The sequence below is a fragment of the Apteryx rowi genome, unplaced genomic scaffold (assembly GCF_003343035.1).
Source record: "Apteryx rowi isolate R43461 unplaced genomic scaffold, aptRow1 scaffold_573, whole genome shotgun sequence".
Taxonomy (NCBI): Eukaryota; Metazoa; Chordata; class Aves; order Apterygiformes; family Apterygidae; genus Apteryx; species Apteryx rowi.
Window position 1 is genome coordinate 533,214 of NW_020450842.1, and position 19,961 is coordinate 553,174.

General features: G+C 39.1%; 1 protein-coding gene across 4 annotated transcripts in view; it reads right to left on the reverse strand.

Moving 5' to 3' along the window:
• The window catches only part of DROSHA (drosha ribonuclease III), a 70,525-nt gene that overhangs the window by 50,042 nt on the left and 522 nt on the right, over positions 1-19,961 (reverse strand). For 2 of the 4 annotated variants that reach the window (XM_026082350.1, XM_026082351.1), the window contains exons 2-11: positions 17,000-17,857; positions 15,382-15,474; positions 14,178-14,409; positions 13,196-13,337; positions 9,940-10,094; positions 8,198-8,278; positions 6,121-6,207; positions 5,928-6,014; positions 2,704-2,775; positions 1,047-1,128 (exon numbers count right to left, since the gene is read on the reverse strand). In XM_026082350.1, the coding sequence (XP_025938135.1) occupies positions 1,047-1,128; positions 2,704-2,775; positions 5,928-6,014; positions 6,121-6,207; positions 8,198-8,278; positions 9,940-10,094; positions 13,196-13,337; positions 14,178-14,409; positions 15,382-15,474; positions 17,000-17,850 (1,882 nt within the window). In that variant the 5' untranslated portion in view covers positions 17,851-17,857. Of the gene's footprint in view, positions 1-1,046; positions 1,129-2,703; positions 2,776-5,927; positions 6,015-6,120; positions 6,208-8,197; positions 8,279-9,939; positions 10,095-13,195; positions 13,338-14,177; positions 14,410-15,381; positions 15,475-16,999; positions 17,858-18,961; positions 19,932-19,961 lie in introns of those variants that run through there. The other 2 variants (XM_026082352.1, XM_026082348.1) reach the window with 2 other exon arrangements.

Here is a 19,961-nt window from a genome sequence, read left to right on the forward strand (position 1 = left end):
ACCATGAGGCAGCAATGTGCCCTTGTGGCTAAGAAGGCCAATGGTCTCCTGGGCTTCATTAGGCAGAGCCAGCAGGTCGAGGGAGGTGATCCTCCCCCTCTACTCAGCCCTGGGGAGGCCGCATCTGGATTACTGTGTCCACTTCTGGGCTCCCCAATACAAGAGAGACATGGAGCTACTGGAGAGAGTCCAGCAAAGGGCTACTAAGATAATGAAGGGACAGGAGCATCTCTTGTATGAAGAAAGGCTGAAAGAGCTGGGACTGTTTAGTCTGGAGAAGAGAAGACTGAGGGGGGATATTATCAAGGTGTATAAGTATCTGAAGGGAGGGTGTCAAGAGGATGGGGCCAGACTCTTCTCAGTGGTGCCCAGCGATAGGACGAGAAGCAATGGGCACAAACTGAAACACAGGAAGCTCTACCTGAATATGAGGAAAAACTTCTTTATGGTGAAGGTGACTGAGCACTGGAACAGGTTGCCCAGAGAGGCTGCGGAGTCTTCATCCTTGGAGATATTCAAAAGCTGTCTGGACAGCATCCTTGGCAACGTGCTGTAGGTGATCCTGCTTGAGCAGGCGGGTTGGATGAGATAATATCCAGAGGTCCCTTCCAACCTCAACCATTCTGTGTGATTCTGTGTGTGTGACTATATGAGCAATTTGTTTGTAAGCGTGTCAAAACAAAGAGGACACCCTGACCTACAAAATATCTTGCACATAATACTGGGCAATATTAAACAATAATATTTACTGTTCAATTGAAAAGAGYGATTTTGGATTAAGGAAGAAATTTAGTTTATGTGTGAGAACACAATGCCAAATTTGTGCATTTTTATTGCTGTAACCCACATTAATGAACTTTGATAATTTCACCTTCTTCACGAAGAAACTTCGATGTGTCCCTCTCACTTAAAACAGCATTGGACTTTGTTATTCTGAGCCCTATTTATTTTTTTAAACAAAAAATATTACAAAATAGAGGTCTATTTACCAAAGCTGTGATTACCTATTTCTGTGTATGGGTTCCTTTTTTAAGTAAAATAGTTACCTTTAAGATTCCAGTCATAGAGCTCCAAAATATCTTTGAATAGATAAGAAGAAAACAGCTCAAGACCTCTCACACAAAAATTCTGGTGAAAAAAATTAAGACAGGATTATAATTATATAATACTGCAATACAAATAATGCCACTCAAAGTTGGTTAAATATATTGAGAAAAACAGTCTCTTCATTATTTGCCAACCTCTAGACATTGGACTTTGGAAACAGTATTGATGTATCTGTAAGTCATCCAATGTAACACAGTGGCCTCTTCAGAAAGCATTGTCAATACATAGTGAGGAATCTTTATCAAATGTCCAAATCCACACTGCAGGTCAAAATTATTGAGGCTATGAGATAATTTACCAGCACCAAAACCCTTTCAACCGAGTAAGCTAAGGAGGTGATATGCTTCTAAGAAGGATCTTTCTCACAGGATCTTTTTCCTAAATGTTCGTGCTAAGAACTTACAAGTCACCATCTGTGATATCACAGTCACCTTTCTCAGCAACAAATTGGTACATCGCAAACTGAGGACTATGACCTTAGGAGCCAGCACAGGAAAAAAAAAGAAAAGAAAAAAAAAAAGTTTTTCATCAAGTGGGAAAGCAGCTACTCCAAAGTACACAGCTTTCAATCATAAATGAAGGAACTTTTCCTTTAAAAAGCCTTCCTGAAGAAACAAAACCAGGACAGTTAGATATAAATTGTATGTATATAAAACTGTCCATAAGTTCCAAACTCAACAACAGAATCTCTTTCACAAGAACGCACTAGTAAATAGGGTTTGCAAGTAGTGCTATAGCCACAGATAAAGGACCAGGTATCCAAAAAAAATGTCACATTTCCTATTTTGCTTAGTGGCCATTTATTATTTTAGAGAAAGATTTGGAGACAACACAGCATATTCAATAACAAGAAGTGAATTGCACTGATCACATTTATCTTGTTGGGGAATTTTAGGGCTCTTGCATACATTTAGATAAATTTGCTGCTGAGCACCACAAAGAGAGAGAATTAGAAAAAAATGTAAATATATGTGACTAAATTATACACTGATCCTATCTTTGTAGTTAATATGCAGGGGTATTTCTGTACTCACACATGCTGTTCCACTCCAGCAATTTATTTCACAAACTGGCTTCACCAGAGACTGGTTTGTAATAAAAAACAGATTATGAACTGAATTTGCTTTGTTTGTATCCACAGGAAATTTGTTTTGGCATCAGCTTATATTAACTACTAGTAAGAGATCTTTAGAGCTTCACACTCAACTTTAGTGTTTCAGCTCTGCCATTGACTTATGTGGTCCTTGCAAATCAGCACCTCCGCATGCCTTTTTTTTTTTTTTTTTTTTTAAATCTGTAAAAGAAAGATAATGACTAACAGCTCACAGATAGAACAGGTGACACGTATGGTATACAGCTTAAACTGAAAAGAAGCTATGGGTATGAGCAGTTCTTAGCATTTGATTGTAACATATGATATCCTAGGTAGATGAATTTATGCTAGTACCTGTGAGTGCAAATTCCCTTTCAGCCATTCACTCAGGCTGCAGCCTGTCTCTTACAGACTTCTCGAGATAGGATTCTGTGGAGTTTAATCCATTAAGCACATCAACAACTCACAACCCACTCTGACTTTTGACTAATTATCCTCCTTACCTCAGGCATCATCTCCTCAATGAAATGAATTGTGTAGTCAATGTTAAATCTGATTACTTTACATAAAGGAATCTGGAAGGAAAAATAGAGGTTCAGCATGAAAAGCGATGCAGTGTCAACTGTATAGTTAATATAGTTTTGCACGCAAAGCTATTACTGTCTGATCAAGAGGGCACTTACTAAAACAGTTGCACAATGAGATCATGCAAAAGACAGGARCGCAAGTGCAAGTGTAAGGGAAGTCTAATCTCCACCTCTGCAATAACACAGGGCTGATAGGAGGGACGGTAAAGAATGATTAAATAATGCCATCTACTGGATATGAAGTTTTGATTAGAAAAAGCAAAGCTCAATAAACTCATATCTTCTCTCACTTTGAAAATGTATAGTTATAGGTAAATTTATTGTTGATGATACAACATGCCAGATTGGTTCAGCGACCTGCAGGCAAAGTGTTTTTAGCACACTACCAATTGTATTAGCTATACTGTCCTAAAATATAGCTTTAAATGATGGAAATGGAACATAGGAACTTTCAGGATAGCTTTACAGGTTTACACAAATTTTATCCAATAAATATTCTTAAAAATTCATTCTACTAACTGGTAAGACAAACATTTAATTCATTTTTCGTTACTCATGCTTGCAAAGTCCATGGACTTTTGAAGCATTTTTCTTTTTTTTTTTTAATGGAATTTTTTTTTAAGCAGCAAAGCTAAATTTCTAAAAGACTACAGACATGACTAAATCCCACCCTACATGTTTACAACTCCGTAACTGTTAGCCAGTTTTACTACTTACTGCCCTTGCAAACATAAGAGACAATCTCAAAACAACTCAATGACCTGTGAAACTGAAGCAACCCAAGGCTTTTATTTTGCATCAATATGCACACAAAAAGATTTGAATAGTACTGGAGATACAGCGAAATCCATGGACTCAGCAGAGGCACAATATTTTCCTCACATCTTCTTGCAGCCCACTGTTAAATAAACATCTGGCTATTTTGCCTACATACAGCTGCTGATGGCATGATTCCATCAGCAACTGCTGTGGTCATTCTTCTCCAACCTGCTACTTATACCCTTGTATTAAGATAAACTAGAGGTTAAAGAGCTAAACCAAAAACAAACAAACACAAGGACAAATTGCATTTCCTGGGATTTGATAAAAACCTTTCTAATACTAAACGTTGCCAAAACAAACAAACAAAAAAAACCCTGACAGTAAGATGTCTCATATAGAATTTGAGAAAAGGAAAAATTGTCACATTTAAACTAGCGATGCTTAAAAAAAAAAAAAAATCAGGGAGTGCTTATTTATGTTCTAATGCGCAAGTTCAACCAAGACCAGATATTCTGATTCAGGAATTTGATTGTCTAGAGTATTTTTCTTTGTAACAAGTAGAAAATGAATGCTTCAGAGGTGACTACATCCATGAATTAATACCACCTACAGAACCAAATACACAGTAAAGAAACACTCTGTACTATAAAATTGCTTTGGTAGTTACATTATGAAAATAGTATTTCTCTTGTGACTATACAAACCATTTCACCTAATATCTGACCAGCTCAATTATTACTGAAAAATAATAATAATAGCGATAGAGACCTCCAACAGTGTGCAAGCTAAGACTTCAAATTACACAAACTTGGTTCATTCAAAGATGTTAACGTTCAGATCTCTATTTTTGCTACCCTTAGCCACCTCTCTTTTATCAAATATGTTCCATAATGTCTCTCAAATAACAGTTTTCATGTTGCCAAAAATGTTCTCAGGACAGCAAAACACTCTCTTTTCAAAGRGCTTTATGCCTAGGACGTTGTTAGTAACAGAAACTGATGACATGGTACTGCTTTGTGTTCAAAGGTCTGTAAGACAGTAATCATTTGCTGCTGAAAATCTTCYCCTATTGGGAAGGAGAAATTACAATGACATTTTGAAAGTTTTGTAGCCGCAACACATGCACATTACAGAAAGAGTCAGCTGAATGTCTTCCGTAACTACTCATGTCAGACCAGAAGAGATCTCTTTTGTTTGTATAGAAAAGATTTCCACAACTCTGCCTTCCTATCTTAGAGCAGACATAAAGTGATAAAGACAAGGTAGTCTCTATATCCTTTTAATGGGGAAAAAAACCACAACTTTTCCTTTTCGCTTTTTGCAAAGTGAAAATCTAATGCCTCGGGCCAAACATGCCTTGAACCCTCAAGATGAGTTACCACCACAGGGCAGGAGTGCTTCACATTGCAACCCGASTGGCTGAACTCTGTGCTCTTCCTGACTTTGCGTCAACAAGAGACCAGATGCAGTCCCTTCCCCTGCTCACCAAAAGTCAAGGGTTGTCAATATATATTATGTAAGCAAACTGAGAGGAAAATAAAATACTTTCTTCTCAGTGCCTCTCAATTCCAGAATTCTTAGGTCCCAGTCCTGCACTGAGAGCCACTCTTGGCATTGGTGGTGTTCTTAACAGCAGGTATAAAAACAAGGAGACAGATGGTACCCTAAAGCATTTGAAAAGAGAGTTCTTGAAATACCAAGATAATCTTCAAATGCACTATTTCATATTTTTCATTAGATATTACTAAAACACTCTACACTGGAAAAGCAGGATGGTCAGGTACCAAACATGCCCATTATTTCTGTTAGATTTGCTTTTGAAGCAACCAGGTAATTCACTTTAAATACTTACAATTTTTAATAAAAATCATAACATGCCCAGTTCCTGAATAAGCTGAGCAGATGTTAGAAAGCAGTGGATACATCTAGATAACTTTTTGGAAAAGAAAAATCCCCTTAGAGCTGGAACTCTGAACAAGTCCAGTCCCAATTTGCCACCAAATAAATAAATAAATAATGAGACTTTTTTCACTTTTTTACAAACTTTTTCAAATTAACAAACTTGCTCATCCAATATAAATCCAATTAACAGCTTTAACAAGTTATTCCATGGATTATTCCACTTTCAAACTGTKAAACATGTAAGAACACTACTTTGATGCACATCACAGCCTCAGTCACAGTTTGAAGGCAACGCTTACCCCAATTAGTCATGACAAAACCTGAGACTCATTAGCACAAATGTCTTTCCTCTGCTCCCCATGCTGGAATGATGCTTGTAACACACATGTATTGCTGCTGTACAGAAGTGTTATTTCAGGACAGAAACAGCTTTCCTTTCAGACAAATCCCATGTATAAAGTAATGAACATACTTACGTTTGTTAATGGGGCATGCGCAAACATGGAGAACCCTTCAAAGATATATTCATGGTCATCATATTCAATAACAGTAGGTCTGTCTGTCTGAAAAAGCAAATAAAATCACCACAGAGTGAACAAGAAGCAGTACTACTTCCACCACTGAAAATAAAATTAGCGCCCTAGTTAGAATTACTTATAAAGTACTTACTAGGAAGTTTGTGGGAGGTGACACTGTAATTCGATAGTGGTATAGTCTTCCAGCATTGTTGGTCATGGGGCGACATGGTTTAATGGGCTTAAAGAAAGAGATAAGCAGAATTATGTGGAAAGTCAAGGCAAATTTAGACAAAAAGGCAGAATAAAGCATTTCTAATAGCCCTGAAATATGCACTAGGAAAAATTAAATAAAACAGGTAGTCATAATTAAGTATTCTGGGAAGAAGGAAGGGGGCCTTCTCCACGTTTTCACTTTCAGAAGTATTTTTAAAGCTATTCAAAGGCAAAAAAAAGGCAAAAAACATAGCTATAATTTCTTTATTTTCCATTTGACTTTCCATCTTTCTTACACATAGCAGTCAGTCATTTACATACCAGCCTACTTTCCTCTTCTTTTATATAAGTTTATTTCAGGGAACTGATTAAAAAAAAACAAAAAAACAAACTTACAAAAATTAAACTCAGACCTTGCATCAGAAGATCTCAAAGTACGTTATCAAGACGGACAAGCATCAGCTGAGTCRGGCGTGGGCAAAACCTGAGGCCTGTGGAGAAGGGCTTGGGAGGAGCCCCCGAGGCCCCGCTCTGCCTGCGGGATGCACTGGCCGGCTGGCCGGTCCACCCAGGCCACTCCAGTTTAAAGGCCTGAACATGCTCAGCAGCTAGAGCAGGGCAGCCTCCCCGTGTGCTCCGTGCCTGCTCCACCACAGCTCAGAGGCTCAGAACATGCCCGCCTGCACAGAAAATCACCGCGGCCGAGGGGCGCTGCCCGAGGCAGCGTTACAGAGGCAGGCCTGGCTGCGATGGCAAGCGAGCTGCAGCCTTACRCAGCTCCACACAGTCTGCAAAACCCTCCCAGCAAGCAGGGTAACTACTCTGGCTGTTCAGCCCCAAACTGGGGTTCTCGTTGCTGTGACAAGACAATCAGGAACCAGCTAGTTTAAAGCCAGGCAGGATTATCTACAGGACGCTGCAAAAACTTGTATATCCTAGGAGATTTTCAGATGCCTCAAACTCCCAGCTGGACTTGCTTCAGGGAGCAGCTGCCTTCATGCAGCAGGTTTGATGTGGCATGGTTTTCTCCTGTTAAAAATCTCTCCCTACTTCTCTGCAAGAAAAGTGCTAGAAACAACGTGGGGAGGAACTGATCCAAGACTGAAGTGATTTACTGTAAACTTCAGACCAGAGCAATTTTTCCTGAAATGGAATAATTTATCTTTTATAATAGAAACACTCACAAATTCTTAACTGCAGAGAAATGAAAGAACACATTTTAGTATACATATGTAAAAAGGCATACTGAAAAATTAAAATCTTCAAGAAAAATTACATTGCTAAATTGGAAAACCTACACATTAATGCTCTTGAATGTTTTCACAACATAAGTTTTTTATTCTTAAAACAAAAAAAAATTGAGGTGGTCCAAGCATTGTTTCTATCTCCAGAAACAATGCTGGTCACAGCTTATACTCTGTACAAATTAATATTTCTAAGGAAAACAACCGAGTACTATTTCAACAACATTTTTCAAAGGAAAGGCATTATCATTATAAGAAAGTGTTGGAGGAGACTGACAGAGTCATTTTTTTTAATCACGTATTTGTAAAGAACTTAATAAATCATTTGGCAGTTTGAGGTGCAGACATGCTCTAGTGCTRAGGCAACAGCACCTCCTGACAAGCTTGCTGCTGCTGCCGGCAGCAAAATTACTAATTTGCTCACTTTTCCTTTTTGCTTTTAAAGTACTCCCTTCACAAAGGGGGCCCTCATAACATACTCACCCACTTGAGAAYGACAGAACTTTGACCACATGTTCTTTTTTATTAATGTAACTGTGTTTCAAAAACTTTAAAAAACCTAGAACTAAAATTCAGGAAAGTCTTCTCTGGTTTCCAGGTGTATTTCATTACAGGTACTGCATTTTAAATGTGAAGTTACACAACTAACTGATTTAACATTGCACAGTAGTTTTTACTAAACCTGTAAGTGAGGAAAAAAACCCAGCAACCCAAGGACGAGTCTACCACAGCAAGTTTGTATTCATAAATGCAATTCTTAGAACTAGTAACCTCTTCGCCAGGATAAATGCCATGTCTTATTCCTGTTCGTCGGGCTTTTGCGCTGCACTTGCACAGTGGTCCATCATTCATCTGTCAAAAACAAAATAGGATTCTGTTTTTATTGAAAAATGGTAAGTGATTGTGTCTGGAAAAGTATGTTGGTTTAAATGCCAGGAGTGCTGATGCTTCTAAAAGCCTGTCATGCTTAGATTAAGTGGATGTTCTCAAGCCAATAAAGCTGAAAACAGTGTAGACTAACRAAAGAAAACTGCCCAATGGCATTAGAATTTCATCACTCTTTCAGAAGCACAAGATGGGAAAATGGCATCAGCAGAATTGTGCTGCTCTACCATCATATATATCTTTTTCATTTCTTATACGTATAAACAGTATGCTATCTGCCTACAACAAAATTTCAGGCCCTAAACATACACATGCAAATATCTACATGTCAAAATCTCCACATTCAAGCAGTTCCRCTTGGTTCATTGACAGAAATCCTGTCCCTAAGTTGTCTGCAATGTGAGCAGGGTATCACCCAAAGTATGTAAAGCAGAGCATTTGAAGATTATACTTTTATACTTGGTACTTTAGAGAAGTAATGGGAACACTTCAAATATACCCTGTGGATAGATCACTAAAAAAAAAAAAAAGGGGGGGGTAGTACAGTATTGACAAGCTAACTATGATTTGATTTCAGCCCCTTTTGGAAAGATAAGGAGGAGTAAACTGCAGGAACATTTGTAGGAAAGAATGGTTTTCAGTAGGAAACTCAGAAACCATACATTCCAGAAACTATTCATCCCACAGTTATTTCACTTATTTTTATTTAGCCAATATTCTGGACTAGGACATTACTTTGAAATGTGCCCAAGAGCAACACACATTCTTTCAATAAATAGCTAAACAGTTTGCTATTTTTTTTTCCTATAGAAATAAAAGCAACTAGCTATGCTGATTCAAATTATTTTTATTACTAGAAGTATAAATATGAGTTGGTAATAGAAGATTCAGCAGACCTTTGAATTATCACAGTGGCCATAAGTATTGCAGTATCTCTTGCTATTATGATTTGCTGCATTCTAAACTCATGCATCACATAAAATGCCAGAAAAATAAATTTACTAAGGTGCCACTTGAAAAAGAGTTAGAATGGACTATAAAATATTTAAGTAAGAAAGATGAAGATGGCAAATTTGCAAGCAAAAATTAGTCTTCTGTACAATGCATACATTCAAAACATTTAATGAGCTCACCAATTACATTTAATGAGAACTATAATCTCTATGCAATTACAAAAGAACCATTAGACAAGAAATTGGGAGCATTAAGAGCATATTTAAAGCATTATTTATCATTATGAAGTGAGAGCTTTTAAGTAAATAATCTGTAAAGGAGATACACACGCTGCCTTTTCCCCATCCCAGAATTCATCTGTGTACCTTCATCTCAGGGCTAAAAAGGACAGCATTAGCAGTACACTGCTAGCAGTTCAGGCTTTACTAACATTGTCAGACATGATTCCAGCTGAATATTCCCCAAGATTTATAAGTTGGAAGGAGCCACACGCTTGAAATCAAAAGTGAAGCACACGCTTGAAATCAAAAGTGAAGAATAAGACAAGACAGAAAAGGGAGAAAATGAATATTGAAGTAGCTGTCATACAGCATATTTGACAATAATGCTGAATTTCATGTCTCCAGGAAAGAATCTGACTTTCAGAAATACAGCACTTTTTCCTCTCACCATACCTGCCCAGGATCGTTGTACCACAGTTCTTCATGAAGACGATCAGGGTGTGCTTTTTTACGCTTAATTTCTGCAATGACGTCAAAAACTTCAGAATCCGAACTGCTAGAGCAGCTGCTGTCGTCATCAGAGTCACATTCTGAGTCACTGGAGCTCTCTGATTCACATAGGGAAAATAAAGATAGCTGAAAAACACTTCCACATTTTCTCTTCCCCAGTAGCAATGAATTCTCTATTATTACATAGCAAACTGTGGCACACTGAAAGTTATTAAAGTTGTGTGTGACGTTCACATTAATGAAAGAGGGACATTTTAATTTTTAATTAAAAATGACAGCAAATGCTATGGATATTAAATGCCTACATCAACTGCATCTGTTTGCATGCCTCAGAGATTGTTGTTGGGCTGTCCAGAAGCACCACTGATCAGTTCTAGAAGATCAGTTACAGCTACTTGACATTAAAATACTTCATAGAACAAGATTATAGAGCTATAACCAATACAAGTATTATCCTAAAGTAGAAAAAAAAGAGGGAGGAAGGAAGAAAAGAGAAAAAAATACATTGAAATTTGCAAATATGAGCTAAATAGCACCTCTTGTTCTTTAGAAGTTAATTCCGATTGCTGTGAGCAAAGTGCTTCTATACAGTTTCACCTTACCCAAAAATGTTTCCTGTCTGTACTAGAACACTGTCTATCCACGAGGTGTCTATCCACAGCATGTACAGACTGAATTATTACAGAACATGTATTGTTAGAGAAGACTATTGCTAGATTAGTTTCAAAATCAAGTATTTCTACTAAATTCATTATCACATCTTAGAAATCACAGATAAGAAGTAAACCTTGGAATTATTGAGTGAATCTAGCCTTAAGTTTTTAGGAACCCCTGTTCTGTGAGTTTTCTTACTTTTTTTGACATTCTTCTTTATATTCTTTAACTGAAACAATTCTTGTGATATATCAGAAGGGGGAGGAAATGCCAAAGAGAACAAAAAATAAAAACAACAACAAACAGGACAGAAAAAGGTCTCAGACCTGTTACAGACTCTCCTTTACGTTGTTGCCAGGGTAGTGTTATTAAGCGTCTGGACATAACCCCCAAAAAACCCAGAGCCCGATCTCGCAATTCCTTGAACTCCTGTGCACTCCTTTTCTTATGTATGTAATGTCACCGATTTCCACAGGTTTCCTTAGCTCCAACTTAAATATAAATAACTGTTTTCATAGCCAAAACATACACTGGTGCATGATGCAAGTAAGGTTTATTATTCTTGGAAGAAGGGATGCAACATTCCTTCCAATGCTAAGTTTTGACTTTACAGAAGACGCATTACTACACTGCCACTGCTTTGAAATACTGTGAAACTAGAGTGTAAAATATGTATTTGTTAAATGCATGTATTTGTTAAATGCAAAATTCTTCTTAGCTTAAATAAAAAAGAAAGAGAGAGCAAGAGACAGAGAGCGTGAGACAAAGAATTGCTAGTAATACACTCTTCCCTTTTTGACCAGGATGTATTTTTAAATGGTCCCTAACTCAGTAAAAACTGTYACTAAAATGAAATCCTTGAGACATATGGTTTACATGGTACATATGTTCAGTTACCAGCAAGTTTTGCCTGTATGTGCATACATGTACACTCATACAAAAATATATAAACACCTGAGTTTTAAAAGTTCTCTAATAAACATTAATTCTGTAAGTCTAATTTTATGTGCAAAATGAGTGTGGGACCTGTGAGAGTAATTTGGAGTTCTGAAATGCCAATGCACAATTTCTGGATTTCATGTATTGAAATCAGCCTTTCCTAACCTGCACATGCTCTCAGAGTTTGTTGGTATCTCTCTGCTAAAAAAATTAAATACCTAACTACTGCTAAATGGAAGGCAGAAAAGACACAGCATTTGCTGAAGAAGAAAATAAGACAAATTACTAGACATAACAGAAGTACGGTTGTAGGAGAAGCCTGAACAGACACCAAGTCAGTCTGTGGGACAGTGCAGAGACAGAGCCCTCTGGTCCTCCAGAAAGAGGGGAAAAAGGAACAAAGCTAATTTGCTCTTGGCCCTCTCATATTTTAGGCTAGAGCAGTGAGGGAACTCTTTCTGCAGAGATCCAAGGAAAYGAAGCACAGGTAGGCTGGATGTAGTGGTTATTCTTCCTTCATCCACAGGAAAACACATCTCCTGCATACTTTGTTAGTGATTCCTGAGTGAATTAAAAAGTGTATATTCGCTGTTCAAAAAATGTGYATATTTTCTTTACAATAGTGAATTCGCATTTTACTTAAGCTATGGTTATTTTTTTCCTTTCATCTTTATGATATCATTTTGCACTGTAAACATGTAACTGACTGTGTCATTATATACACCTGTATTTCAATTTCAGACTTTTTCATATTTGATTGCAAAAGTGTTACTCGGCTCAGATCTGAGAGTCTGAAGCAGCTTAACTGGCAAATGTGAAGCACTAATTAACAAAAAAACCCAACAGAATGCCTAAATTAGCATGTTCTGCATAAGAGTTTCTTGAACTGATACAATTGACTGGAAAACACACTATGAAGCACCGAAATGCTGGAAGAATAATAAGAAGAATAGCTAACAGGTCTCACAAAACAGAAAAACAGCTTTCGCTGACTTCTGAGTGGATAAATTGCTATCAAAAAGTACGCCTGCTAATTCAACCAGTACTTCCTCAATAAGTGATACAGCCAGCAGATTTATTCCACTGCAAAAAGATCCACGTGGGAACAAGGATAATGCAGATAAACTGTGTTTTGAGAACTTAAAACTTTTCTATTAGATCACAAGAAGCAGAGTTGCACAACCAAAATACAGTCCAGAAGGAAAATGAGCTCAACACCATAAAAAGCTGCCACATGAGTTTATCATCACTACTTTTGCTTCCTTTTAAAAAACATAAGACCAGGAGCTCCTCAAAGCCTCCTGTGCCCCGTACCTTGGCCTATTAGATCATGCCAAGACTGGACTCAGGGAGATTTCATGGCATGGAAGAGACTTCAGCATAAGACTGTGCTGGATCCTCTTCATTTTCCCTTAGCCTTGCTGGGTAAAGAGCCCAAATCTACTTCAGTCAAAAGCAACGGTAAAACTCCCATGGGTTTTCAACAGAAAGAAGGGATTTAAAAATACGTATTAGCCTACTGACATCACTGAATACACACAAGCGCAGAAAAACAGATCAGTGACAGATTACTGCACTTCAGAGCTTTGCCATCATCTCTGCCTACCTAAATCTTCATCCAGCTTGGTCTTTGGTGGCTCCCATGGTGGCCTGGCTGCTTTGGCCTTTGCCTGACGCCTTCCTAACTCCTCCTCAAACTTTTCATACAGATCTCTGAGCTTGCTTGTTCCTACCACAGTAGAGTCCCCCTATAAATTAAAAAGGGAACAAGAAACAAAGACAATGTTGAAATATCAGTTCCCCTGAACACGGCAAGTTTCATCATTTCACAGAGAAAGGCATGGAAAAAGCAGACATATCTCAGTGCTGTAGTTCAATAAAACATGGAAACACTTGATAAGGCTCTAGCATATGGTTAAATTCCTCCATCAGGTGAATGCACAGAGAAATTACTTCATTTGCTGGTGCATTATCATCAAACTTGTGGCCTAGCCATGCAGAACTATGGCTAAACACATTTTGGATGGCTCAAGGTTGATTTTTAACAACCTAGATTAAGAAGAAACAGTTGACCTTTTGTGTAAATATGTAGCAATTTAAAACAATCTTATTGCACACTAGAAATACAAGAACTTCAGCTCATTTTGTTGCCTTCTTTGAAACACTGATTCACCGGAAAAAAAAAACACTGCTCCCCAGCAACTGCTATTGTTAAGTACAAAGAATCCTGACTTTCTGCTTCTGTACAAAACTTCTCCAGGGATGACTGACAATAGGATGATTGAGGTAGTTTTGCTCAAATACAGGTATAATGGAARAAAAACTTTTTCTCCTGGAGACAAAAAAATCCCTCTTCCATGCACCACTAATCTAAATGAAAACAGACATAAGAAACTGATGAAAAYGGAGAAGAATACTGCCAAATAAAACCCTTACAGGGTTAAAAGACTGAGATGGTTGGGAGGAGAGAAGGATTAAACACTGAATGACACAAAATATGATCCTGCTGAAGTGTTCATATTAATCAAGTAATCAAATAATCAATAAGGGATGATGCACAGTATTTTAGAGTTCTCTCTCAAACATACCACTTGATCCATAGGGTCATTAGAATAATAGCTTTCAGAATGGGTACAGCGAACCCAGACTGGCTTAAGTAATTCATCATCTTCCTCTTCATTTTTTTCAGATGCATTCTCCTCTGACTCTTTGTCTTTGATAGTGGTATAATTCTTCTCTTTGCTGGCACTCTGGCTCTCAGACCACCTTTCTCTGTCCTCCTCCCATCGGGGTCTCTTTCTCTCTCTGCTTGGAGAGCGGCTTCAGAGGGAGGAAGCAAATATACACAGTTCTCTTTTATATTCTAATAGTGATAGCTTTATAATGAGAAATAAATAATTTCCTTCAGATGAGTACATTATTCTACCACATAAATTATAGCACAATCCAATTGCCTTTTCCTGCTTTTAACTTATGACTGTAAAAAATGACTTTGTAGTCAGACCTATCATGAGAAATAGGAGTTAAAATTGAAAATTAAAATTTTCTATTTGAAGCCATATTTGAGAATTAGAATAAAAAAGTCATTTTAGATTAAAATTCTTATTTGCATTCTGGATGAATTTCCCCCTGCCCCCCTCCCGCCCCCGCCCCGTTTTGTTCCTAGGTTTGAAGTACCTCAACTAAAATTTACAGTATTACAAAGTTTTAACATATAGCCCACAAACTATTTGTATGAGATAAGAACTAGGGTTTTATTGGAAGGATTATACACTAGCCACATTGCTTTTGTTAATCTAACTCCTGCACTCCTCTGAACAACGCAGCCTGTGATATTTCTTATGTATTGCAAGGGTAATGCTTTCGGGAGTTGAATATAGGAAAACTGCTTTTTTAATTCCTCTGCCTATAAATCATGTTGCACCAAATTCAACTCTCCAGGAGTTAGAAGTAAAGGATCAACAATACAAGAAAAGCCCCTAAAAGGTATTCTAAATGCAGCATGACTTTAAATAATCTTGGTACTTTATAAACTAGAAGCAGATGTAAGAGGGAGTCTTTAGGATAATGCAGAGAAGCTCTCTTGCCAGAAAAAAAAAAAAAAGTTTCTAACTCTAAAAGGCCTTGATAAGTGACTTTGAATGTATATGGAGATGGTTATATACCTAAAACTCTTCTCTTTTCCGAGTTTCAGACCAATCACATATGTACCTATTATACATTCACAAACACACACACATGTACATGCACAGAGCCTCTTAAGTATGTGAAAGACCAAAYGTACCACCTTACCTTCCTGTTCTCTTGTAATCCTTTTTGTAGGACCTGTCTGGTGATGGTGATCTTCTGCTATCACGGTGCCTATGCCTCTCCCTCTCCCGCTCCCTTAAAGAGTTTAAAACATAGGTAAAATGAGAAATTGGCATTTCTTACAATCCGTACCTGAAAGGAGCACAGAAGCAGGATGAGATTATTTGCCAGTATTGTTCAACATGACATGTGTGCCAACTGCTAGAGTTAAAGAAACCTAGAAATTCTTAATGCTGACCTTCAAGAAATTTGGAACAGATAGTCACTTTCCTGCTCTGCTTTTGTTATAATGCCATCTATCCCAATACTAAGGTTTTAGGAAAATCCCCCTTTGGAAATGAAAGGCATARGAGCAAAAAAAACAAAAGAGAGGAATAAAATGACTAAATGTGATTTTTTGGAATACAGCTGTCTRAAGTTCTGCAATTAAATCTCTATATAGGCATCTAAATGAAAGTGGCTTCATTTCCAGAGACACTAACTGCAAATTCATGTTTCACATGTGAAATGGCAAAGCTCAGAGCTTCTAAAAACAGAGCATGTGATCTAGGTGCACTGGTAAATATTTAGATATTTAACTTTCAGGTATCTCATTTTGAAAATCCTGACCTAAATCATTAGTCACAAAGAGAGGCACTAAGACAGCAAATCTAAGAGATTCGGAAGACAAAACTGGCAATGGTCTGCTCTAAAATACCATGCAGCAAATCGCATCAGATCAGCTCTTGATTCATGAGCTGCTTTTATCTATGAAGCAGAGGGGCAGAAGCTTCATGAGACACCCAAAATAAGTTGCTCACACTCATCCCCCTGAGTCTTAAGATGACAACACAGCCTGCAAGTTCTCTGTTCGTTTGGACTGCTGCATGCCTATTTTCACCTCAGTCCTCTCTGGAACTCGCAGGTTGGCTCGCCAAGGTCTTCATCCCCAAGAGAATCACACAGGCAAGTCTACAACGTCCACTGGGAGGGAGGTCTTGCGAAGCCCACACACACTTGCACAGGTCTCCCATGAAGACAGGGATGCAGTGGGATGAGGAACACTGTGCAATGGTCTTTTTGCTGGAAAGCTCACTGCTAGTTTTCAGGAATTAAATTTGTGCATCTATCAGACTGTAAAATCCCCGAGTGCTGGCTATCTACAAATACAGGGCTTAATCAAAGCAGGGCTGTACTCAAGTAACAAGTGATAGCCTAAGTTTGGTACCCAAATCTTGAACTTTGAAATACTGAGACTTATCCGTTTGCAAGGCTGAGACTCTGAACACAGTCTTTTGCACAAACTTGTGCTTACTCTGCTTTCATGAAACAACTGTGGTAAACCCCACTGAGAACAGAGTGCTACTCAACAAGCCACTCAGTGTTCAAATGAGAGCCTGCTTGCTTCCAGCTCTGTCCGTGGACAAGGGGAGCAAGTTTACTTGCCTGCAAAGACGGGGCAGAAACAATGTACTTGGAAGACAGCAAAAGCCTTGAGCACTGGCTACATCTTAAGTTAGGAGAAAACAACATGGGTGAGGGATGGACATCTGATTCAAACAAATACTATGGAAGAGTGACCACGGCTCTCGCTCTGGACACAGAGGATATGTCAAGTTACCTGCTACGCTCGTAACTTCTGTGGTGAGGCGATATCCTTCCTCTGTCATAATCTGCCCGGTGCCGACTGCTTTCTTGCCTCCTCCTATCTGGACTCCGGCCTCGATCCCGACGGTCCCCGTGGTTATTGGACCGATGCCTGTCACTGTGGATGTGCCCGTGCTCATGATGCCGGTGCTCCTCGTAGTGCTTGCTCCTCTCTGGAGACCGTCGATCGCTTTGTGACTTCTCTCCCTGGTACTGACCCGCGTGCCGAAAATGGCTGCTGCCGCCACTGCTGTTGGTAGCACTGCTCTGGAAAGAGCTGGAATTGTGCTGATAGCTATTGAAGTTAGGAGGTGGRAATGACTGCTGCGAATACCCTGCGGAGTAAACGGGCTGGTAGTTGACTTGCTGCGGTATGATTGGGGGTGGGGGAGGATGTGGTACTGTGGGAGGTGGCATCATGTAAGGGAATGCRTTTTGCCCAGTAGGAGTTCCTGGCACAGGGGTGTTGCTAGGATTCGGCACTGGTGGAGGAGCGGGAGGGAAGCATGGAGGCACTGGGAAACTCTGCCTCATCTGATGGTTTGGAAAAGGCGGCCTCATGGGGCACTGGCTAATGGGGTTCTGAGTGGAAGGGGGCACTGGAGGAGGGTATGGCACAAAGTCCGGCCTGGGAKGCATGTAACCAGTGGCTGGAGGGTTTGGATAGTTTGTCGGAGGGGCAGTTTGCTGGTCATACTGGTATTGCACGGAGGGCTGCTGCGGGTGAAGCTGCCGTAGGTTCTGAGGTCGGTAGGTCTGTGTTGAAGTTCGTGCTCCTGGTCCCCCCTGGCCACGGGGACATCCTCGTCCAGAATGGAAAGACATGGTTCACCTTTAAAGAAGAAAATAAATAAACGTACAGTGGCACAAAGCTTTTCTAGGAGGTTGTTTGTGCATTTCCTGGAACTACTTCCAAAGTGCTGAAATTATGATTTCTGCAGTTTCCTTTAATAGGAGCAGCGGATGATGACCACTGACTTTCATTGCGAGGTTTGCGCTCCTGACTAGTGCAGGTCATTATTCCCCCAAGATTCCCCTAAGTCTCTACTCCACTAATGCACTCTCCTGCCTCTAATCCAGAACCCAGGCAGGACTCTCTGATTTAGGTCAATGTTACTTGCAACAAACGATTAGTTGGCCATGGATGCTTTGGTATAAAGTCTCCAGATGCCCACACCAACGAAACCGCTCATTTTAGTAAATGTAGTAGTCATCCAAGGTCTCACATCGAGGACTCCTTCCTAGGACACTATTCTAAACTTCAGGCAGAACAACTTTACTAACACATCACAAGTTGCCTGGTCCAACAAATCACATGAATTTTAAACAAGATAATGGGAATCTACATTCACAGTTAGGTCCCAGTTTAGTATAGGATTGACCTCAACAGATATTTTATAGTATTTTAAGTTAGATACGTACATTTTTGTGGCTCACAGTAAATTTTTATGTACGCTTTGTTCTAATTTCAATAAATAAACAGTTTCCAAAATTCCTGAAGTATCTAATTGGCCCTGTTACCTTGCAGGCAACAGCCACTGCTCTAAACAGGCTGAAGTCTTGTTCAAAAGCATGCGTTGTATTTAATGTACTATGTACTATTAAAGTTTAAAAATGAAAACTGCTGCGGCTTATTAAAGTTAAAATTCATTTTTAATTAAAATGTTTAAAATTCAAAAAAAGAGAAAAAAAGGAAAAAAACATCTAAATAAAGAATCAATTATGATGTGTTGGGTGGAAGGGAGGGAGAGAGGAAAAAAATCGTTAAGCGCCGGTGCTGCAATTGCAAATGTCAGATCCTGTTGAGAGAGAGACAGACACACACACACACACACACACGTATATATGTGGAAAGATCACCAGAAACAGAAAAGAAAGCCTCCCTTTTACAGTGGCTTTACTGATGCAGAAGTACATGCAGGGAATAGCCTCCCACCTGCTACCCCGTAGCCTGGCAAACTTGGGCTGCTCAGAGTACTACTTCTGGCTGCATTCTCGTCCCAGCGCTGCAAAAGATGAAGCTTGCTGAGTGATGCCAGACATCTGCCAGTGAACTGAAGGGAAAAAGGAAAAGAAATGAAACAGGGGCAAAGGATGCACATTGAGGGGGAGGTACCAGGAGGACCCCAGGTCTCCCRTCCCACGCTTGGGGCTTGGTTGAAGCCACTGGAAGTGGTGGYAGCCGCATTTGCTTCCTCGCCTGAGTAACTGGGCGACAAAGGCCAGTAGAATAAGGGAGGATCCACAAATTTCTAGGAGGTAGCAGGCATGGTAGTAAAGCCACTGACTCCTTCCAGTCAACCTGGGTCTGTTCAGTACCTTCAAATCTTTTAAAGGATCTCAAAAACAAACAATCGGGAAAAAAAATTAGTCCACACCTTCATTGTTTGGTCTGGCAATAGTGCTACTTTTTACCATTCTTAATTCTGGTCCATCAAATGCCAAATCATTTCTTCTTTAGTTCACCAGTTATTTTACCTTACATAGCCCAAGGTTGTCCCAGTATGCTGTTTTGTGCTTTGCTGACATTTACATACACATTTTATTTAAACAGGCTGAGCTAATTTTTTTTTATTACCTTGAACAAATTAAAGTAAAAACCACTGTACTACGGTACCTTAACTTAATGCACATTTCTTTTCAATGTGTCAGAGCATTCACACAAAAGGTCTTGTTTGCCAGCTCCCCTTAACTATGGCCCTAAGCTTATCTGCACTTTCAGAGAACTTTTCAGGTTTTGCTATCATAATTTAGTCACTTCAAAATGCACTGAACTATTCAAAGCCAGAAAAAAAAAAACAAAAAAAAACATGAAATAATCTTAAATGCCCAGACTATTTTAAAGCTCCCACAGCTGTAACTTTTCATCATATTCAAGCTCGATGTGAGCTCAAGCCGAAAAGCCGAAAAACCCTGATGACAAACCATCCTTTTCC